The sequence below is a fragment of the Sabethes cyaneus genome, chromosome 1 (genome assembly GCF_943734655.1).
Source record: "Sabethes cyaneus chromosome 1, idSabCyanKW18_F2, whole genome shotgun sequence".
Taxonomy (NCBI): domain Eukaryota; kingdom Metazoa; phylum Arthropoda; class Insecta; order Diptera; family Culicidae; genus Sabethes; species Sabethes cyaneus.
Window position 1 is genome coordinate 15,728,065 of NC_071353.1, and position 17,980 is coordinate 15,746,044.

General features: G+C 45.8%; 1 protein-coding gene across 1 annotated transcript in view; it reads right to left on the reverse strand.

Annotated features, from left to right (window-relative positions):
• The window catches only part of LOC128745431 (transcriptional activator cubitus interruptus), a 152,581-nt gene that overhangs the window by 15,549 nt on the left and 119,052 nt on the right, over positions 1-17,980 (reverse strand). The window contains exon 2 of the mRNA XM_053842507.1: positions 4,720-5,108. Within this exon, the coding sequence (XP_053698482.1) occupies positions 4,720-5,108 (389 nt within the window). The remainder of the gene's footprint in view (positions 1-4,719; positions 5,109-17,980) is intronic.

Consider the following 17,980-nt stretch of genomic DNA (forward strand, 5'->3'; position numbering starts at 1 on the left):
TGGTTGAAATTGAGCGTTCTTCATTAGACAAAAAAATCAAATTGGAATAATAGAAGATAAATGTTAAAATTTTGGTCTTCTGGTTAGCATTGACGTACGTTTATGTTCGAATCACGGCTGGGAGAGATTCTTAGCGTCCATAGAATCGAGTCTCTTCTATCCGCGGCGAGGGTACTGCCGAAGACTTATTCTGCATGATTTACAACATCGCTTTTAGGGTGATCCGACGAGCAGATATCGAAACGAGAGGTTTAATTTTCAGTGAAGGAAGCAAACTTCTTGGCTATGCTGGTGACTTTAATATTAAGGCTAGAAAATTTCCCACGGCGAAGGCCATCTACGCTAAACTGAAAGCGTAGGCTCAGAGAAATGGGCTTATAATAAACGCGTTCAAAGACCAAATACCTGAATGGTAGATGCTCAAATGAGACGAACGTGTCTTTTTCGCGGTTGGTAATCGTTGACGGCGACGATCCAGAAGTGGCAGATGAGTTCGTAATTGTGGGATCGCAGGTAGCCCCGCACAACGACATCCAGCGGCATATTCAAGCAGGACTTTGCTCTTCGCAAAACGCCTCGATTAAGAGGTATAAGCTACCGTATGAGTCTGACAATGTACAAACCCCCAATTAGACCGATAGACTATGCTCACAGAAGGCTTGCGCGACTTTGCTGACGATATTTGACGGAGTACAAACTAAAAGCGAAGAGTAGCGATGGTGCATGAGCAAAGCAATGCCGCCGGTATAAACGTCCTTGAAAACTTGACCCTTCTTTATCGACAGACTTCGCAGCCGCTTATTAGAGTACAGGAAAACTACGGTACTAGTGTAAAAATCCCAGTCGAGATTCGAACCTACAAAGACTGGCTTGTTAGACCAGTGTCGTACCCCGGAGCTCACGGAGAAAGATCGTACAACATGCCCCGTACACACTCCTGTGTTCTTAGGGATGGGCCGTTCGCTCACGCACAGTTTAAATAAACCAGTTCACAAAAAGAGCGTTCAAATGAACGGCTCTTCAAGAAGAACTACGATTCTTCAAACTTACCCAAAGGTGACACGAAATTGGGTTTGTGAATCGTAATTTACCGAACCGTAATTAACCGTGAACCGCGAGCCGTTCATTTGAATCGGTTCGCAGCAGCAAATGAACGGTTCAGAGCCGCTCACACAACTCACACCGCCCACCTCTAGTGTTCTACACAGCTGGCTGTGAAATTTTAAGCTTGAAAGTGTAAAGAAAATGAAAAGTCGCCCCCCCATCGCTACGCCCATGCAGTGGAGTAAGCGTTGGATGCTGTGCTTTTCACACTCGCTCGCATACGGGTCGGCATCGTTTGCTTCTCACTCGGTTTGCAACATTGGCTGCAAGTATCGCGACATTACGTTAGTAAACGTCGCCTACAATGTACTATCTCAGATCCTGTTATCCCGGCTGTCACCGATAGCACAAGGCTTCGTAGGGAATTATACGGAGTACAACGTGCTCACGTGCATCACATCTTTATTGACTATAGTCATAGACTACAGTACAGATCATACAGTCGATCAAAACCAGCTATGGCAGATAATGCACGAACAAGGTTTTCCGGACAAACAGACGCGATAGATTTTGATTGATTGATTGCTGGATTGGATTGAGTGATGTGTTTCGTGCATATCTCGGGGACACTCTCGAGCCCCTTCAAGACGCGGCAAGAGAAACGACTTATTCTGCATGCTACTCAACATCGCTCTTGAGGGGGTGGTCCGACGAACGGGCATCGAAATGAGTGGCGCAATCTTCAGCAAAAATAGACAACTCATAGCTTGTGCAGATGAATTTGACATCATATCCAGAAATTTTGCGAAGGCGCCAGACTGAAAGCGGATTCTGGCAATATTGGCCCAAAATTGCGCCACAGACCAAATATATGAAAGGAAGAGGCTCAAAGGAGACAAACGCGTGCCTCCCGCGGATGGTAACCGTTGCACACTGCTGCCATTTCAGAAAAATGCTATTATTAGTATTTACACAAAAAACGCATAATTTTAAAATGCTAGTGTCTTTGAAGAAGTTTAGTAATAAAATATAGCGCACCTTTTTGCACAAAACTTCCACCAACAGCACTCTGCAGAAACCCCGGAAAAAAATCAATTGAAAAGTGTATTGTTTTTTGATAAAATTCTTTGGCGACATCCATTTAGTAGGTCACGCAAATTTTGACCAAAATCAAGCCCCCCTTTGTCACACATTCGTGACTCCCCTAAGAAAGTACGTCACGTCACGTCACGGCATCCCCCCTCGCCCTTCACAACAAAAAAATTAAACAATAATTCCAACGTTTTAATTTAAAGCTGTCAAATGAATTTCAGCAAATAAAAAAAGGAAAATTTTCGAGTTTATAAGTCATTGATTCACGGATTTTGAAGATGATTTCCAATTGCTGCGATCGGATACGCTTCAGAAGTCGCTGATGTGTCGTCGATTAATGTTTCGCGCATATCCACGTCCTTTATACATCCATCCACTCAAATTCGTCTGATCTAGTTGAAAGAATCAGGACTTCCTGCTGACGTCTTGCAGCAACACGCCTTGGAAGAACTTTTCCGACGGATTTTGTCATTTTGTGTATTCATTCAATTCATTCAAATCATTCAACACTACCTCAGATGCGAAATTTATTCCGCAAGTGGCAGAAACTCTATCCTTCAGAGAGCTTTTGAGTGAGGGGCAGTATAGATTATACCAAAAAACCTTAAAAGCAGCCGTGGAACTTCGGTATGAGTTTATGTTCATCGATTGAGTTCAGCACGAATATCAAGGGAAAACATTGCCATGGGTCTCCGGTAGCACCCAGTAGCCCCTAGGAACTTTGTGCGACTGCTATTTGCGGTTGCAAAAATCTTTTAGGCAGGACGGTACTCAAGCAGCTTTTCAGCGGTGTATTGCATATTCTATAAAACCTTAATGGAGAGTTCATACTACATAGAAGAATAAATGAGTCCTGTTCACACACACATCTATGTTAAAAAAAAGTTTTCATTCATAAAATTTCACTATTTGTTTTAAAATCCATCAGTACGTTAATGTTATAGAAGCCTTCAATAGTTGTGTCTTAATTTTCCGAATAAATTTTCCATTTGATTTTTTTCATGTGACGTCACATAACTTCATAGTATTTCGCTGTTTGGACCATTGTGCACGGTGGCGAACTAGAAGCAGTAGATGAGTTCGTGTACTTGGAAGTTCGTGTAGCTGGTGACCACGGCCAACAACGCTAGTAAGCAGATCCAAAGGCGCATTCAAGCTGGAAATTGAGTTCGGTGGTACGACAAAACAAACATCGTTGAAAAATATAGAGAATAGCAGTGGTCCGAGATTGCTTCCTTGAGGCACACCCTATGTGCTGCCGACCTTCACAGTGAGGGAACGATTACTCAGGTATGATGCAAGCCACTTGTTTGAGTGTTCGTTGTTATCACAAACGTTCTCAAAAGTAAACGAACAACGAATAATCGAATTCGGAATTGCAATCGAAACGAAGTGAAGCTTTTCCTATCAATTCAAATGAACAAATTGGGCGAAATGATTATAATATCTCTCTAAATAACTGTTCGGGTGGTAAATTAAAGTTTTTTGTGCCTCAAGTTAAGTTTCACGAGTGATTTGACGACTGAAACGGCTGAAAAAAATTAATGAAAAACCGACAGCGAAAAAATGAAATATAGTGATGAATATTAATTGGTCACTAATCTTAGTATTTAGTGTAATTAATGACCGAAAAAGTAATAAAACGTATAGAATGCAATTTTTAGTGCTTCGAGTTGCAAGATCTTATTACGGCTAGCAGGTTAGTTGAACTAATTTTATATTTTTGTGATGGTTTCCCGAGTCTATGGGAGCATGTTGCTACACTGAAGAAAGGGAGGGAAGGATGATATTCGGTGCCATGCTGACTGCCATAAATGGAATCTGACGACCTTGTCGTTAAGAACCATTTACAGAAACCTGCGACTAGTAAGCAACCAGCACAAAAACTTGCAGTCACTAGGACGTTTGCTATCCATTTTTGCTATCAAGTTAAGGCGCGGCTTGCCGACGGGAAAATGTTTTCTAATGGTACAGTGAATACTCAACTATGGATCTTTGGAAATCGGCAATTTTTTTTAGAAATTTTTTCACTACGATAGGACCAGATAGAGAGAAATTTTCATAGAGAGATCCAGGCAAATTGTTCAGTGACGGCGTTAAGGTTAGTTTTCACAACTATTTTAACGGCTAGTTTTGACAATAATGATTTTAAAATCCAACGATCCAGGTAGATTTCATTGTTTCCGCGGTGAAACAGTTATCATCAGTTGTGAATATGATGCTTTCAGAATATCGGAATACCAAGGATTCACTACTTTCTTAGGAACTAAAACACGCTAGCACAATTCTCTCTAATTAGAACCAAACAGTCGGGTTTCCAGTTAGTATCCGATACCGCATCAAAAAAAAAAATAGAATCAATTGTTTACTGCCCGGTCCGCTGAAAAAATACGATCCTTCACTTTCCGCGGTACTCGGTTGCTTTGAACTCAAAGATGCTGACGCAGCTCGAAGGCCCGGCTTGCGATGCCCGGCCCGGTCGGTAACGATCGTCACGCGTAGCCAAAACAAAATCTCCCATTCCCCGGGCAGGATCTGAAAGTGAACAAACGGCAGAAACTGGATCGCAAAGCAAACACTTACCATGCAACGAGGCCGACGCGTGCTGCAGCGAGTAGAGGTGTTCCATGTAGCCGGGTATCCTGTAGGCTGGATGAAAATCGCTGGGATGTGGCACCGGTACCGAGGGAAGGGTGGTCTGTCCAGCAGACTGTCCCGGCCCCGGTGGACTGCCACCATTGGTAGTCGGCAATCCGGGGCTAGAGTTTCCGCCGCCGTTCGTGGCGTTGCTGCGTTCTTCGGCTGGACCGCCGGACGTGGCAGGAGGGGAAACGGTGTTCGGGATCACCGTCGCTGGGTGCGGTGGTAGCGCTGTGCCGGCGGCGGCCTCTGCGCTGGCCACGGCTGCGGCAACGGCAGCTCGGCGGGCGCTTAAAAATTGCAACTCAGCGAAATTTGCATTGTTAGACAGCCTGCAGGAGAAGAAAAAGCAAAAAAAAAATCAAATTAAAATATTATGTTACACACTTTGGGACTGCGAAGTTTCGCTTGATCGAGCCCGGGATCGGGCATCGAGAAGCAAGAAGATATGCTAATCAGAAGCTTCTTGTTCGCTAACCATGGACCGCAAAGGAAAAAAATAAATAAATAAATAAGAAAAACAGATCGGGAGAGGCCGCGTGTTAAAAATGTTTTAGAGTAAAGCGTAACCCGATACCCAAACCAATAAATAATCCTTTGATGGCTTTTTTGTCTCGGTGATGTGGTCGCGAAACGATTTTTTCCCCCTGCCTGCCGGTCGGTAGTCAACGGAAAGTCGTTTGCGAAATGAGTCTGTCAAGGCTCATGCATCGTTAGGTACGGCAATGGTAGTCAGCATCAGCAAATACTAAGATGGCGCGGATCAAAGGGACCAACGTAAGATCAAACATTTACACGGGCTTTGGATTTCAAACGCAAACTGTGCACGAACTTTTTCGTCATCCAGGTGCCGGACCGATTGAGATTAAAGCGCTAGCCGCCGTGAGCCGGAAGTAGCCGAATCGATATTTCAATCAAATATCGCTCGGTTTAACTTGCTCTGCTCCCGGTAGCCGGGCCGGGCTGTGTGTGTGTACGCTTCACCGAGAAAGCCGGTTTGCCTGCCGCACAACATCAAAGCGGGAAAAATTAATTAACAATTGCTTTTCGGTGGTAAAGTAGTTGGGATTGGAAGAAACGACGGTACCTCGGGAGCACACGTGATCGCGGTCGGTCAATGCTGCTGGTGTGCGTTTGTTGCGACGTTGCGAGATGCAAAACTGCGCGCGACCACGACCGAGCGCGGGCTGTGTTTTCACTTATGAAGTCACGCCGATGGAATCGCTTTTTTAGAACAAAACGCATAAATCATCGCGCAAATATCGCACCGGCACTGGCAACGGCACCGGCGTGTGTATGGCTGCGGAGGCAGCCTCATGTTTATTTGTGGCGCAACAAGAATGTTAAACGATTGCGATCGAGAGTAGGCTAAAGCGAGCGAGCGAGCAATTTTCGACATTTTAATATTTCATCCCCGGTGATCAGATAATAACATATTGTTTTGTTATGCTGTCCCGGGCGCGCGGGCGCACCGCAACGCATATTCAAATCAAGCGGAGCAGAATTCCTGAGAATCGGCCGCGGACGTGGCACGGCTTTCAATTGAAATGATAGAGATCAAACAGCATCGAACACATAATGAAAGCGAAGCGAACAGAACAGAGTCATCAATTGGGCAAACGAACTCTCGGAATTCGCTTGATTCGCAAACTGGGTTGCAAGTGAAAGGTCGAAGCCGGCCCGGCGGCGAAGCCAATCGATCTCCCACAAATGTCACGGGAAATATCTGCACGGGACCCAAAAATTTTGCGTCCAAATATTGACGTTTGTCTGGGCGAGTCAATTTAGACTGGTAATTGAATGATTCAATATTTGGTCGCCCCGTGTGCGAGTATAGTAAAAATGCTTGCTGTATCAACAAATTGGATTAAAAGTAAATATCTCAACGCACTCGTCAATCTCCCATGATCCAGGGGGCGCTCAAGTACGGACGGATCGTACGGTACGGATGGATGGACCGGCAGAGTTGCACGATCTCGCATGATGACGGACGGACACAGCTGATCTGACACACGGACGGGATGAACCGCTTGGAAGAGTATGTCTTAATCGTGCAGAAGACAGCGATCTCACCATCAAAAGCTGAAGCGGTTGAATGTGTTTATTTAGGAGCGAAACTAAAACTGTATAAATATATGCTATAATAATATCGATATTAGCAAAACAAACAGATTGTAAATATTGAGTTCGTCCCACATACTGGCTGGCTGGCTGGCGAGAAGCAATGACGATGTTGAGATCGTGCGGCGATGATAGATTCACGGCATGCGCATGTGTTGGACAACTGTTCGTAAGGTTGCTGTCGACGTACACATAATATGCTATATCGGTGGAACCCACGGGACCGCTCGAAAAGCTGTGTGTAGGTGAGCCCTGAAAGGAAAATTCACCATTAACAGCTAAAGTTATTGTTTAGCAGCTCGGTGTGAATTGTTTCTTCTAGGAATGCCGTTCGGCTGGTTCGAACGAGATCGGAAATCGTCCACACGACACAGTGTGGCACAGACACAATGGTTTACTCGCCTCGGGCGGGGAAGTGCTAAACGTAATTCATTAAACATGTTAATTAATTGCCGAAATAGGGCAACGAAAATGGAAATGTACACTAATTGGCACGCCACTGGGTTTCATTTCGGCTTGATTTGTCGGGGCGACCATGGGAAACCATAGGTACAACGCAACGTAAGTGTTCGCTAGAAAAGCAACTTTGTTGTCAGCTGAAAATTGGAGAAAAAAAATGAAACCTGCTAATCGTTTGCCGGGTTAATTGTTTATTGGATGCTGACAGATTGCTTAAATAAATTAGAGCTTTAGTATGGCTCTTCTATGGGAAGTGGACATTATACAGATTTTTGGATGAAATCTTAAACCAACATGTTTCTTATTATATTTACGGAAACTACTTACAATTCTTTTTCGCTTGGGTATAATCAATGTAGACAGTTTATCCCTTTTAAGAATTATTGAGAGTTTTTCAATTTTACATAGTGAGTTCGAGGACTGGTTTTTATTATCTAAGATTGTAAAGTGTTCTGCGGTCAAAATCTGGTCAGCTTGATCTAACGCATTTCTTTTAATCATGCATTTCAAAAACCTGAACGCCTCTTATTTTGTAAGATAATACGTACAGAATGATGCCTCTATTTCGATACTGACATTTGCTCTTTAATTATCAAAACGAACCATGGATTGGGCGGAAATCGAAAGGTGAATACCGCAGAGATGATAAAAAGAGTAAGCCTTAACGTTTATGTACGAAATGTTGCAAACAAGCTGGGACTATTATCTACAATCGTGCATTGAACCAAAAGAAACAAGCCAGACTGTCGACTTGTTAGAAGTCAGCGACTCCACGCGAACGAGTGTCTGGAAAAATGTCCGCTGCCTTTCTTGAATAAACACGTTTCGTGTTGTTTTGGCCGGGTTTGGCATTCTGCCATAACGGAACAGAGGTCCTGGAGTGGCATGCGCGTAGCGGATGTTTTTTTTCAGCACTATGCTGTACCGAGAAGTAATGATTACAGTATTATGGTAGCCCCCGGCCTCCCACCGCAGTCGAGTTATTCCTGCCAGCGAATAACAGTCGTCCCGGGCCTGCGTGTGGGTGTACGGAACGGGGCTCCCAAAATTCCACACAAGGCAAGTGCAACAATTCCTATAACAATTCCTATAACAATTCCTTCAATGACGCCGTCCCGGTTTCCAGCTCTGTGTCAGACCCGCAGCTGAACTCGAATCCTCCAGTGCTGATTTATTACCAGAACGTGCGCGGACTTCGAACCAAAATCGACGACTTTTATATTGCTGTAACTGAGTCGAACTTCTATATAATTGTATTAACGGAAACCTAGGTTGACGAGAAGATTCATTCCCAACAGTTATTTGGGAACGTATTCTCCGTCTTTAGATGCGATCGTAACCAGCAAAACAGCAGAAAGTCCCGTGGCGGCGGTGGTGTGTTGATCGCGATCTCTAATAAGCTGAGTTGCTCCACCGATCCTTCCCCGATCTACGAAACACTTGAGCAGCTATGAGCGAAAGTCCTAGTAGCCGATCTTTCTCTGAGCATTGCATTGGTGTAATCTATTTACCCCCCTACCGTAAGGACGACGCCATGAGCATCAGCGAACATATCGACTCACTTAGTAGTGTGTATTCCCGTCTAGCGTTGAGTGACCTAGCGCTGCTGTTAGGTGATTACAACCAGTCCAGTTTAGTTTGGAATGTTCCTGTAAACGGTTGTCCTAGCATCGACTACCAACGCTCTAACGCTTCCGCAGCTTGTACCGCGCTTTTAGACGGTCTCTGTTTCCACGGCCTGACGCAAATTAATCCAGTGTTTAACAGGAATAATCGCTTGTTAGATGTGATACTTGCCAATGATCCAGCCATACAACTTTGCTCGGTTACCGTGGCGGCCGATTACTGTATCCTGATGTTGACACGGCTGTTGAGCTATTCATTCGCACTTTGGACGGTTTGATCACCGATTTCGTTCCCATACGCCGACCCGCTCGCAAGCCTCCATGGGGAAACGCGCATCTCCGTCGATCGGCTTTTAATCGTGCTCCTGCTTCTTCAGAACAAATTGCTTACGCTGTTAGAAACACACCTAACGAAGTCATCAACCCCAACATCTTTCGTGTAACGGAGGAGATTGTGAAAACTGCCATCGGAAAATTAAAATATTCGTTAGTGGCCGGATCTGACGGTATCCCATCTTGCATCCTGAAAAAGTGTTCTACTGTTCTCGCTTGACCTCTCTCACTTGTTCAATGCATCAATCCAGCTGTGTAAGTCCCCTACTCTATGGAAAGAATCAGTAATGTTCCCTGTGCACAAGAAGGGTGATAAGCGCTACGTTCAAAACTATCGAGGGATTACATCGTTATGCTCAAGTTCTAAAGTGCTCGAGATAATCGTGTACGACGCTTTGTTCGCTAGCTGTTAACACTACGTTTCCTCAGACCAGCATGGTTTTTTCGTCGATTTGGTCTCGTTGAAGGGGTGCAAATTGATGCAGTGTACACGGACCTGAAAGCTGCGTTTGATTGGGCGGATCACGGCATCCTCCTTGTTAGGCTGGAGAAACTGGGAGTTTCCGCACCGTTCTGCAAGTGGCTATATTCGTACCTAACACACCGTAGGCTGAGAGTGAAGATCGGATCAGAGTTTTCCGACTCGTTCAAAAACATCTCGGGCGTACCACAGGGGAGTAACCTTGGACCCTTGCTCTTTTCTCTTTTTATACACGAACTATCAGCTCTTCTGCCACCTGGCTATCAATATTTTTATGCCTACGATGTAAAATTTTTTGAAGTAATTAAAATGGACTCCGATTGCATTGAACTGCAACACCTGGTGAACAAATTTGAAGATTGGTGCTCGAATAACATGCTTACCGTCAGCATCTCAAAGTGCTTTACCATCTCCTTTCATCGTAAAAATAAGCCTATAGTTTTAGGCTACAACATGGCAGGACATTTGTTACAACGCGTCTATCACATTCGTGATCTTGGTGTCGTCCTTGGTAGCACACTAACCTTCCGTATACACTACAACGACATTATCTCCAGACATTATATCAACAAATTTGGATCATTAGAATCGAAGCAGTTCCGAAAAAATTTCTACGGTATGCTTTGCGCAATCTTCTATGGTGCGATCCCAGAAACCTTCCGCCATATGAGGAACGCTGCCGTTTGCTTAACTTGTAGACTCTTTAAAGAAGACGTGCTAACGCTCAAGCCACGTTCCTGGCTAGATTGCTATTAGGAGATATTGACAGCCACGTTCTTCTGAGTCAACTGAATCTGTATGCTCCTGAACGACCCCTCAGAACTAGGTATTTCCTGCACCTGCAGGGACGGAATTCAAACTAGGGACTGTACGATCCGATGTATCCGATTTATGGCAATGCGGTTCAACGAACGCTATGGTTGGTTCGATTTCAACATGACGCCTAATAATTTTCAACGACTACACTCTCGTAGACGATAAATTTGTAATTGTACTATTGTATGTATTTACTGTCATATGTGTTTATATCATGGAGACCATTTAGTGTCCGATGATTTTTTCTACAAATAAACAAATACACAAATTAAGGATCGCGAAATTCATCAGCGATTTTAAAAATAAAGCCCAGTTAGCGGTTAGCCCTGGATATGATGATAACAGGACTCCAAGATGTTTGATGCACTGTACACGGAGGAGATTGTGGCTGGCAATACTGTAGTTATATTCGATTGGCAAACGCTTTCGATAAAAAAGAACTTATGTTGTACATGTCAATACTTAATGTTAAGAAGTTTGCTGCACACCAGTCTACAAAAATATTCAAATATTCATGCAGATCCACTTAATCCACACAGTTGCACAGTGGTCAAATTTTGAAAAAACGCGGACATTAGCAATTGGGTAAAAAATGCGTAATTTTTCAAGGGTGATGTCTTCGGAGAAGTTCAATAATAAAATATAGCGCATCTTTCTGCACTATTAGGGTGACCGTGAATTCACCTATTAGGGTGATACGAACTTATGTTTTTTTTAAATTTCATAAAAAAAATTTCTTCAAAAAGTTGTAGAACATGCTAAAATAAGCAATTTTGCTGAATATAGCAACTATCTATCTCTTACCGGTTGCGAAATATTGAGCGGATCCAAAAAAGAGCATTTATGCTCAATTATGCTCAATAACTTTGCACACAATTTTTTTATTGCTTTCAAATTTTTTACAAAGTTATTCAGTATGCTAAAATACACATTTTCTCTGAAGATTGTTTTATTGTTTGAAAGTTTGAAAAGGATCGGTCAATTAGGAAATTTTCTACTGTGTTTTTTCCGTGGTGCAATTTGATGTGGGACACACTTTATTATGATATTGATATTATGATATGCTGGCATAGAATTTGCTTAGAATACCTGAATACCTAAGCGAGGACACAGGACAGAGTTATCAATTCTCGGAATTCGTACTGGGTTGCAAGCGAAAGGTGCTCGTTATTTTGGTTATACAGTGTCATCTTCGATTACGTATAAATGGGGTGTACCGCAGGGTAGCAATTTGGGATTTTCTGTGGTTTGGAAGCTATGTTTTGGAAGTACCTTAAATCAGCACTTTAAATTCACATGTTACATTAGAATGCGTAGAAATAAACTTCAGACTTGAACCATTTTCCGAGTACGTTTTGTGGACTACAAAGAACTTCGGTTGGGGATAAGCTGATGTATGTATATTGTTCGGCATCATTCTTGAAGATATTATTCGAGGATCAAATGGCACCAAATGGTAACCAAGTCAGGTTTGATTCCGACATCTTAGCCTTGAACGTCCGGTGGCAGAGGAAATCCGACGTGTGCATTAAAATATAAACAATCCTAATGTCTCCTTGCTGTGCATGAGAGCTTCAATTAACGACATAAAAAAATAAGTTCAACATATTAAAAAGAATTGTATGGAGATTTCGCAATGCATGAGCGGAAAGACAAACTGTTCAAAGAGAATAATTACAAGAAGAAAGTCTTAAATTAACCGAGGCCAGATATTACGCTGTTTGTCGATAATCATCAGGCTTTGGGTTTTATGCTAAGGCCATCTTACATGGATGCATGTGGATTAAGATTCACAGCTCTTGAGAACGGCGTGGAATGCAAATATTATCGTCATTTTCGACAATGGCCGAAACAACAATAACATTCTCATCACTGCGACCTGTGCGTAGCCTAGTAAGTGACCAAATATCGAGTAAAGAGAAATCACTTTTCAACTTGTGCTATATGACGACCATATTTTTAACGAAAATTTCTTAAATGTTGTAATGTTTGGACGATTTACAAACTGTGTTAACGTGAAACTATTTATGATGAAACCGTCAAAATTATATCATCGTTATTGATAAAGTCTTCTTGTAGCCTGGCGCTAAAACACTTTCAGTTTTTTTAAAAGTCTAGGACTAAAATTACTGGAGAATCCTTACTTGAAGGAAGCGTAAAAGAACAGACACAACCTGTTTCTGTGAGTTCCTAGCTGGAGTTGCGACAAACAACGAATGCCAGACAAACACGCGATTGTGGAGTAGCCCCGCATAAGGGTACAGCTAATAATTTTGTTATATAACTCTCTGTTACTCGCGCTGTTGTATTTTGTACAACGCCTGTGAACCCGAGTTAACTTTATCTCTTAACTATATCTCGGGATTCCAGCAATGAAGAAATTTACTGTTTTCAAAGTTTCATTCAAGGTGCGTTAAAATAGGTGATCTAGTTTTCACAGTTTGTAGAACCGAAGTGCGCGGAACGATTGGTTAGCAACCATCGACATTGTTTATATTTTCAACATTTTCCGCTTTGAAAATTTCGGTGATCATCCAGGGTAACCCAGCGGGGGTGAAAAACAAATTTGAACATCAAAAAACCTCTCTTGACTAACCTTGGTTTCATAAGTTTTTCACCAAGTGGCATTAATATTCGAGTGAATTATGTTAGGTTTTAGTATGCCTATAAATCGAACTGGCGCGAGTAACGAAAGGATAACAAAGCTCGCATATGCCTTATTTACAAAAATGGGCCATCGACTCGAACGCAGCAATTACCGAGGTGGCACTCTCCTCAATTCTGCACACAAAATTCTATCCCGCATCCTGATTCTCAGACTAAGGCCGTTGCTGGAAACCTTTGCCGGCGAATACCTGTGCGATTTTCGAGAGAGACGGTCCACGACGGACCAAATGTTCACCTTACGACAAATCCTCGATAAAATCCGGGAATTCAGACCGGCAGACTTGCTAGACTTCAAGGCGGCGTACGATTGTGTTGAACGAAATGAACTGTGGCGGATGGATGGTTCGAAATCAAGCGTCAGGATGGTAAATGGTTGAATAATGCGCTCCAGAACTATCACGAAGTTCCACAGCCTCTTATTTAGCAACTCCTATCTCTACCTCCTCGTGGTACCATCCGGGATACGCTCCTTAGTGGAAATCGGACAACCGGTGGAAACTAGGGTCGTATGCGGACAGAGAAGGGGGCACTCATGCGAAGGCTGAGTGTAAACTCTCCGCCTGCAAATGACGGATCTCGGTAGAAGCATGTTCGATGAACCTGAAAATACCGAGAACCTGAGCAGAGGGTCCAAAGCCCCCAAAGGAGGATGGTTTTAATAGCTATTATCCATGGCTAAAAGTAAAAACATGAATGGATAAACCCCTAATCCAAGGTGTCATGCGACCCGTGCCGAGGGATGAATGGTGGGGGGGGGTTCTATAAATACTCAGCCTCAAACGGAGCCTGTGGAGTACCAGAGCGCCCTCCACAGTAATCAGCCCTTACCGCATCATGAGGGGCTCTGATGTGGCGGACTTTTCTTTCCCCTCAACTCGTGGGATTCTTATGGAAGACAAAATCAAAAATACAACAAGTGTGGATACGGTGGAAAACCCGTTCGCTAGAGGAGGCATCCAGCGTTCTCCACCAAGGGTGGAGAAGGATGCAACTAGGAGCGCTAGTGTGGGTGGCAAAGGCAGCGGTATGCCTACCACGCCGGACACAGCGATGAACGGCCCAGCGCTTATCAGGGCGATGGAGAAAAATAGAGACGCTGTACCTAAAGTGGTAGCAGCGTCACAGCAGCTCGAGGTAATAATCGAGTTTACGTCAGGTCGCGGCAATTTCTCCAAGGACCTGAAGCAGAGCTTGCTCATGCTTCGGAGAACCTTGAATGCAGCGACCAAAACGCACAACGACCTCGTGGCGCGTGCAGGAGAGGCTAAGAAGGTGACCGTGAAGGCGTCGAAGGCAGTACAAACGGACGCTTGCCCGTTGACGGAGTGTCGTAACGCGGCCCAGGAGGCTACGGAAAGCGCTACCAGCAGCGGTAAGGCATCCGCCAAGCGCCCGAGACAGTCCCCGGGGGATAGCACCCCTGGCGGACCGAAAAAACGCCTGATCGGTAAAAGCCCTCAGGCTAGCGGGTTGGCAGAGCTAACCGATGAACCAGCGGGAAGCTCCAAGACAGGTGGCCCGTGGACCGAGGTTAGGGCCAAGAGAAAAGGCGGAGGAGGCTCCAGTAAAAAAACTGCTCCACCTAAACCGGCAAGAAAGCGAGCGAAGAAGGGCGACGCTCTTATCCTGAAAACCGACGGGTCGAAATACTCGGAGGTTCTGAAGGCCATGAGAGGAGACGCTCTACTCAAGGATCTGGGCGCGGACGTACGGAGCATCCGCCGCTCACGCACGGGCGATATGATCCTCGAGTTAAAGAAGGACGCCACAAAGAAGAGTTCCGCATACAAGCCCATAGCGGAAGGAGTGCTCGGGGACGGAGTGAAGGTACGTGCTCTCACACCAGAAGTGACTCTCCAGCTTAAGAACCTGGACGAGATCACCGAAGTGCGTGAGGTCGTACAAGCTCTCAAAGAGCAAAGTGGAGTGGTGGTGGCAACCGAGGCGGTTCGCCTACGCAAGGGTCCGACCGGGACCCAGGTAGCCACCATACGACTTCCGCTGATTGATGGAAACAAAGCCCTGAAAGCTGCTAGGCTAAAAGTGGGGTGGTCGGTATGCCCACTGAGCGTGTCCAAGCAGTCGGAAGCTTGCTTCCGGTGTTTCGAGCACGGACATAAAGCCTGGAACTGCAAGGGGCCAGATAGGAGCCAGTTGTGCAGGAGATGTGGCAGTGCTGGCCATAAAGCAAAGGACTGCGCGGAGCCTCCTAAGTGCCTGATCTGTACCGGTAAACGGGACGCAAAGCACGTAACGGGAGGTCCAAGGTGCCCGGCCGGTGTGCCGGCGACTAAGCCACGTTCATAGTGCAAGTGACACAACTCAACCTGAACCACTGCAGCACAGCTCAGCAGCTGTTACACCAAGCAGTTTCTGAGTCAGCAATGGACATTGCCATAGTCTCGGATCCATATCGCGTCCCTGCCGGAAACGGCAACTGGGTCTCGGATAGGTCTGCGACGGCGGCTATATGGACAACAAGCAGGTTCCCGGTTCAGGAGGTTGTGTCAACTGCAGACGAGGGATTTGCGGTTGCCAAAGTGGGTGGAGTGTTCTACTGCAGTTGTTATGCTCCGCCGAGTTGGTCTATCGAGCAGTTTACGCGGATGGTAGACCGAGTATCAGTTGTGCTGACTGGTTTAAGGCCGGTGGTTGTGGCGGGCGACTTCAACGCTTGGGCGGTAGAGTGGGGAAGTCGTCGCACGAACCATAGGGGTCGGATTCTGCTTGAAGCTCTGGCAAAGCTCAATGTAGATCTGGCCAACGTCGGCAACACAAGTACCTTCAGTAGGAACGGTGCGGAGTCTATCATCGACGTGACTTTCGGCAGTCCTGGTCTGATAGGAGACTGGCGGGTAGATAATGGCTACACTCACAGTGACCACCAGGCGGTCCGCTATGGTGTCGGTCAGATAACGAGGCGGCAGGCGGCGAGTAGGGCCAACACTCCAACCACCCGTGGATGGAAGACATCATACTTCGATCCCGAAGTATTTGTGGAAGCGATCCGGAGAGAGTGCGGTGATCGCGGTATGCCCGATCCGAACGCTGATCATTTGGTTGAGGTACTGTCGCGAGCATGTGACGCTACCATGCCTAGGAAAGGTCGTCCTAGGTATGGTAGGTCACCGGCTTACTGGTGGACAGATGAAATTGCGGAACTCCGCGGAGCGTGCTTTCGTGCGAGGAGAATTATGCAAAGAGCTCGTTCGGATGAAAGCAGGGCTGAATGTCGAGTAGCACTTGTTGCTGCACGCGCAGCGCTTAAGAGCGGGATAAAAGCTAGTAAACGAGACTGCTTTGAAAGGTTATGTGCTAGTGCCAATGCGAACCCGTGGGGTGATGCCTACAGAGTCGTAATGGCAAAGACCAAGGGTGTGATGGCGCCCGCTGAGCAATCGCCAGAGATGCTGGAGCGGATCATCGAGGGCCTCTTTCCGCGCCACGAGCCAAGGCCCTGGCCCCAGGCCGCTGAGTCGTCCCACGGCCGACGTTCCAGTATCTCAGACCATAGCGTAGGATGGTCGGCCTCCCAGCCGAACATCCAAAGTAACGTGGGCGACGGCGGTTTGGAGGTCGGGGAGGAAGTGACGGTTACGAACGAGGAACTCATTGATATCGCTAAATCCCTAAAGGTGAGCAAGGCACCGGGGCCAAACGGTATCCCGAATATGGCCATTAAAGCGGCTATTTTAGAGGCTCCCGAATTATTCGGGGCAGTAATGAATAGATGCCTGGAAGCTGGCCACTTCCCGGACAGATGGAAGCGACAGAACCTGGTCCTATTGCCGAAGCCGGGAAAACCTCCGGGTGTCCCCTCGTCATATAGGCCGATCTGTCTACTCGATACTGCCGGCAAGGTGCTGGAGAGGGTTATCCTTAACAGACTCGTACAGTACACGGAGGGTACAAACGGTCTGTCAAGGAACCAATTCGGCTTCCGAAAAGGCAAATCTACGGTGGATGCCATCTTGTCTGTCACTAAGACAGCCGAGGTGGCAATCCAGCCCAAGAGGACAGGTATTCGTTATTGCGCAGTTGTCACGCTCGACGTGAGAAATGCGTTTAATAGCGCTAGCTGGGACTCCATAGCCAGCTCGCTTCGGAACGTCCAAGTGCCGGTGTCGCTGTACAGAATTCTGGAAAATTATTTCCAGAATCGTGTGCTATGCTACAACACGGAGGAGGGTCAGAAATGCGTTCCAATCACCTCAGGGGTTCCGCAAGGTTCCATACTGGGCCCGGTGTTGTGGAACGTCATGTATGACGAGGTGTTGAAGCTAAAGTTTCCGGTAGGGGTGGCGATTGTCGGCTTTGCGGACGATATTACCTTGGAAGTCTACGGTGAATCTATCAGAGAGGTTGAGTTGACGGCTGCCCACTCTATAAGCATTGTTGAAGATTGGATGCGATCCAGGAAACTGGACCTAGCGCATCATAAAACGGAGGTTATCGTGGTTAACAACCGCAAGTCGGTGCAGCAAGCAAATATCAGTGTCGGGGACTGCACTATTTCGTCAACGCGGTTCTTAAAACTCCTTGGAGTCATGGTCGACGACAAGCTCAAGTTCGGGAGCCACGTCGACTATGCCTGCAAGAAGGCTTCCACAGCTATTTCGGCATTGTCTCGTATGATGTCTAATAGCTCTGCGGTATATGGCAGCAAGCGAAGGCTTTTAGCCAACGTGGTCCAGTCCATACT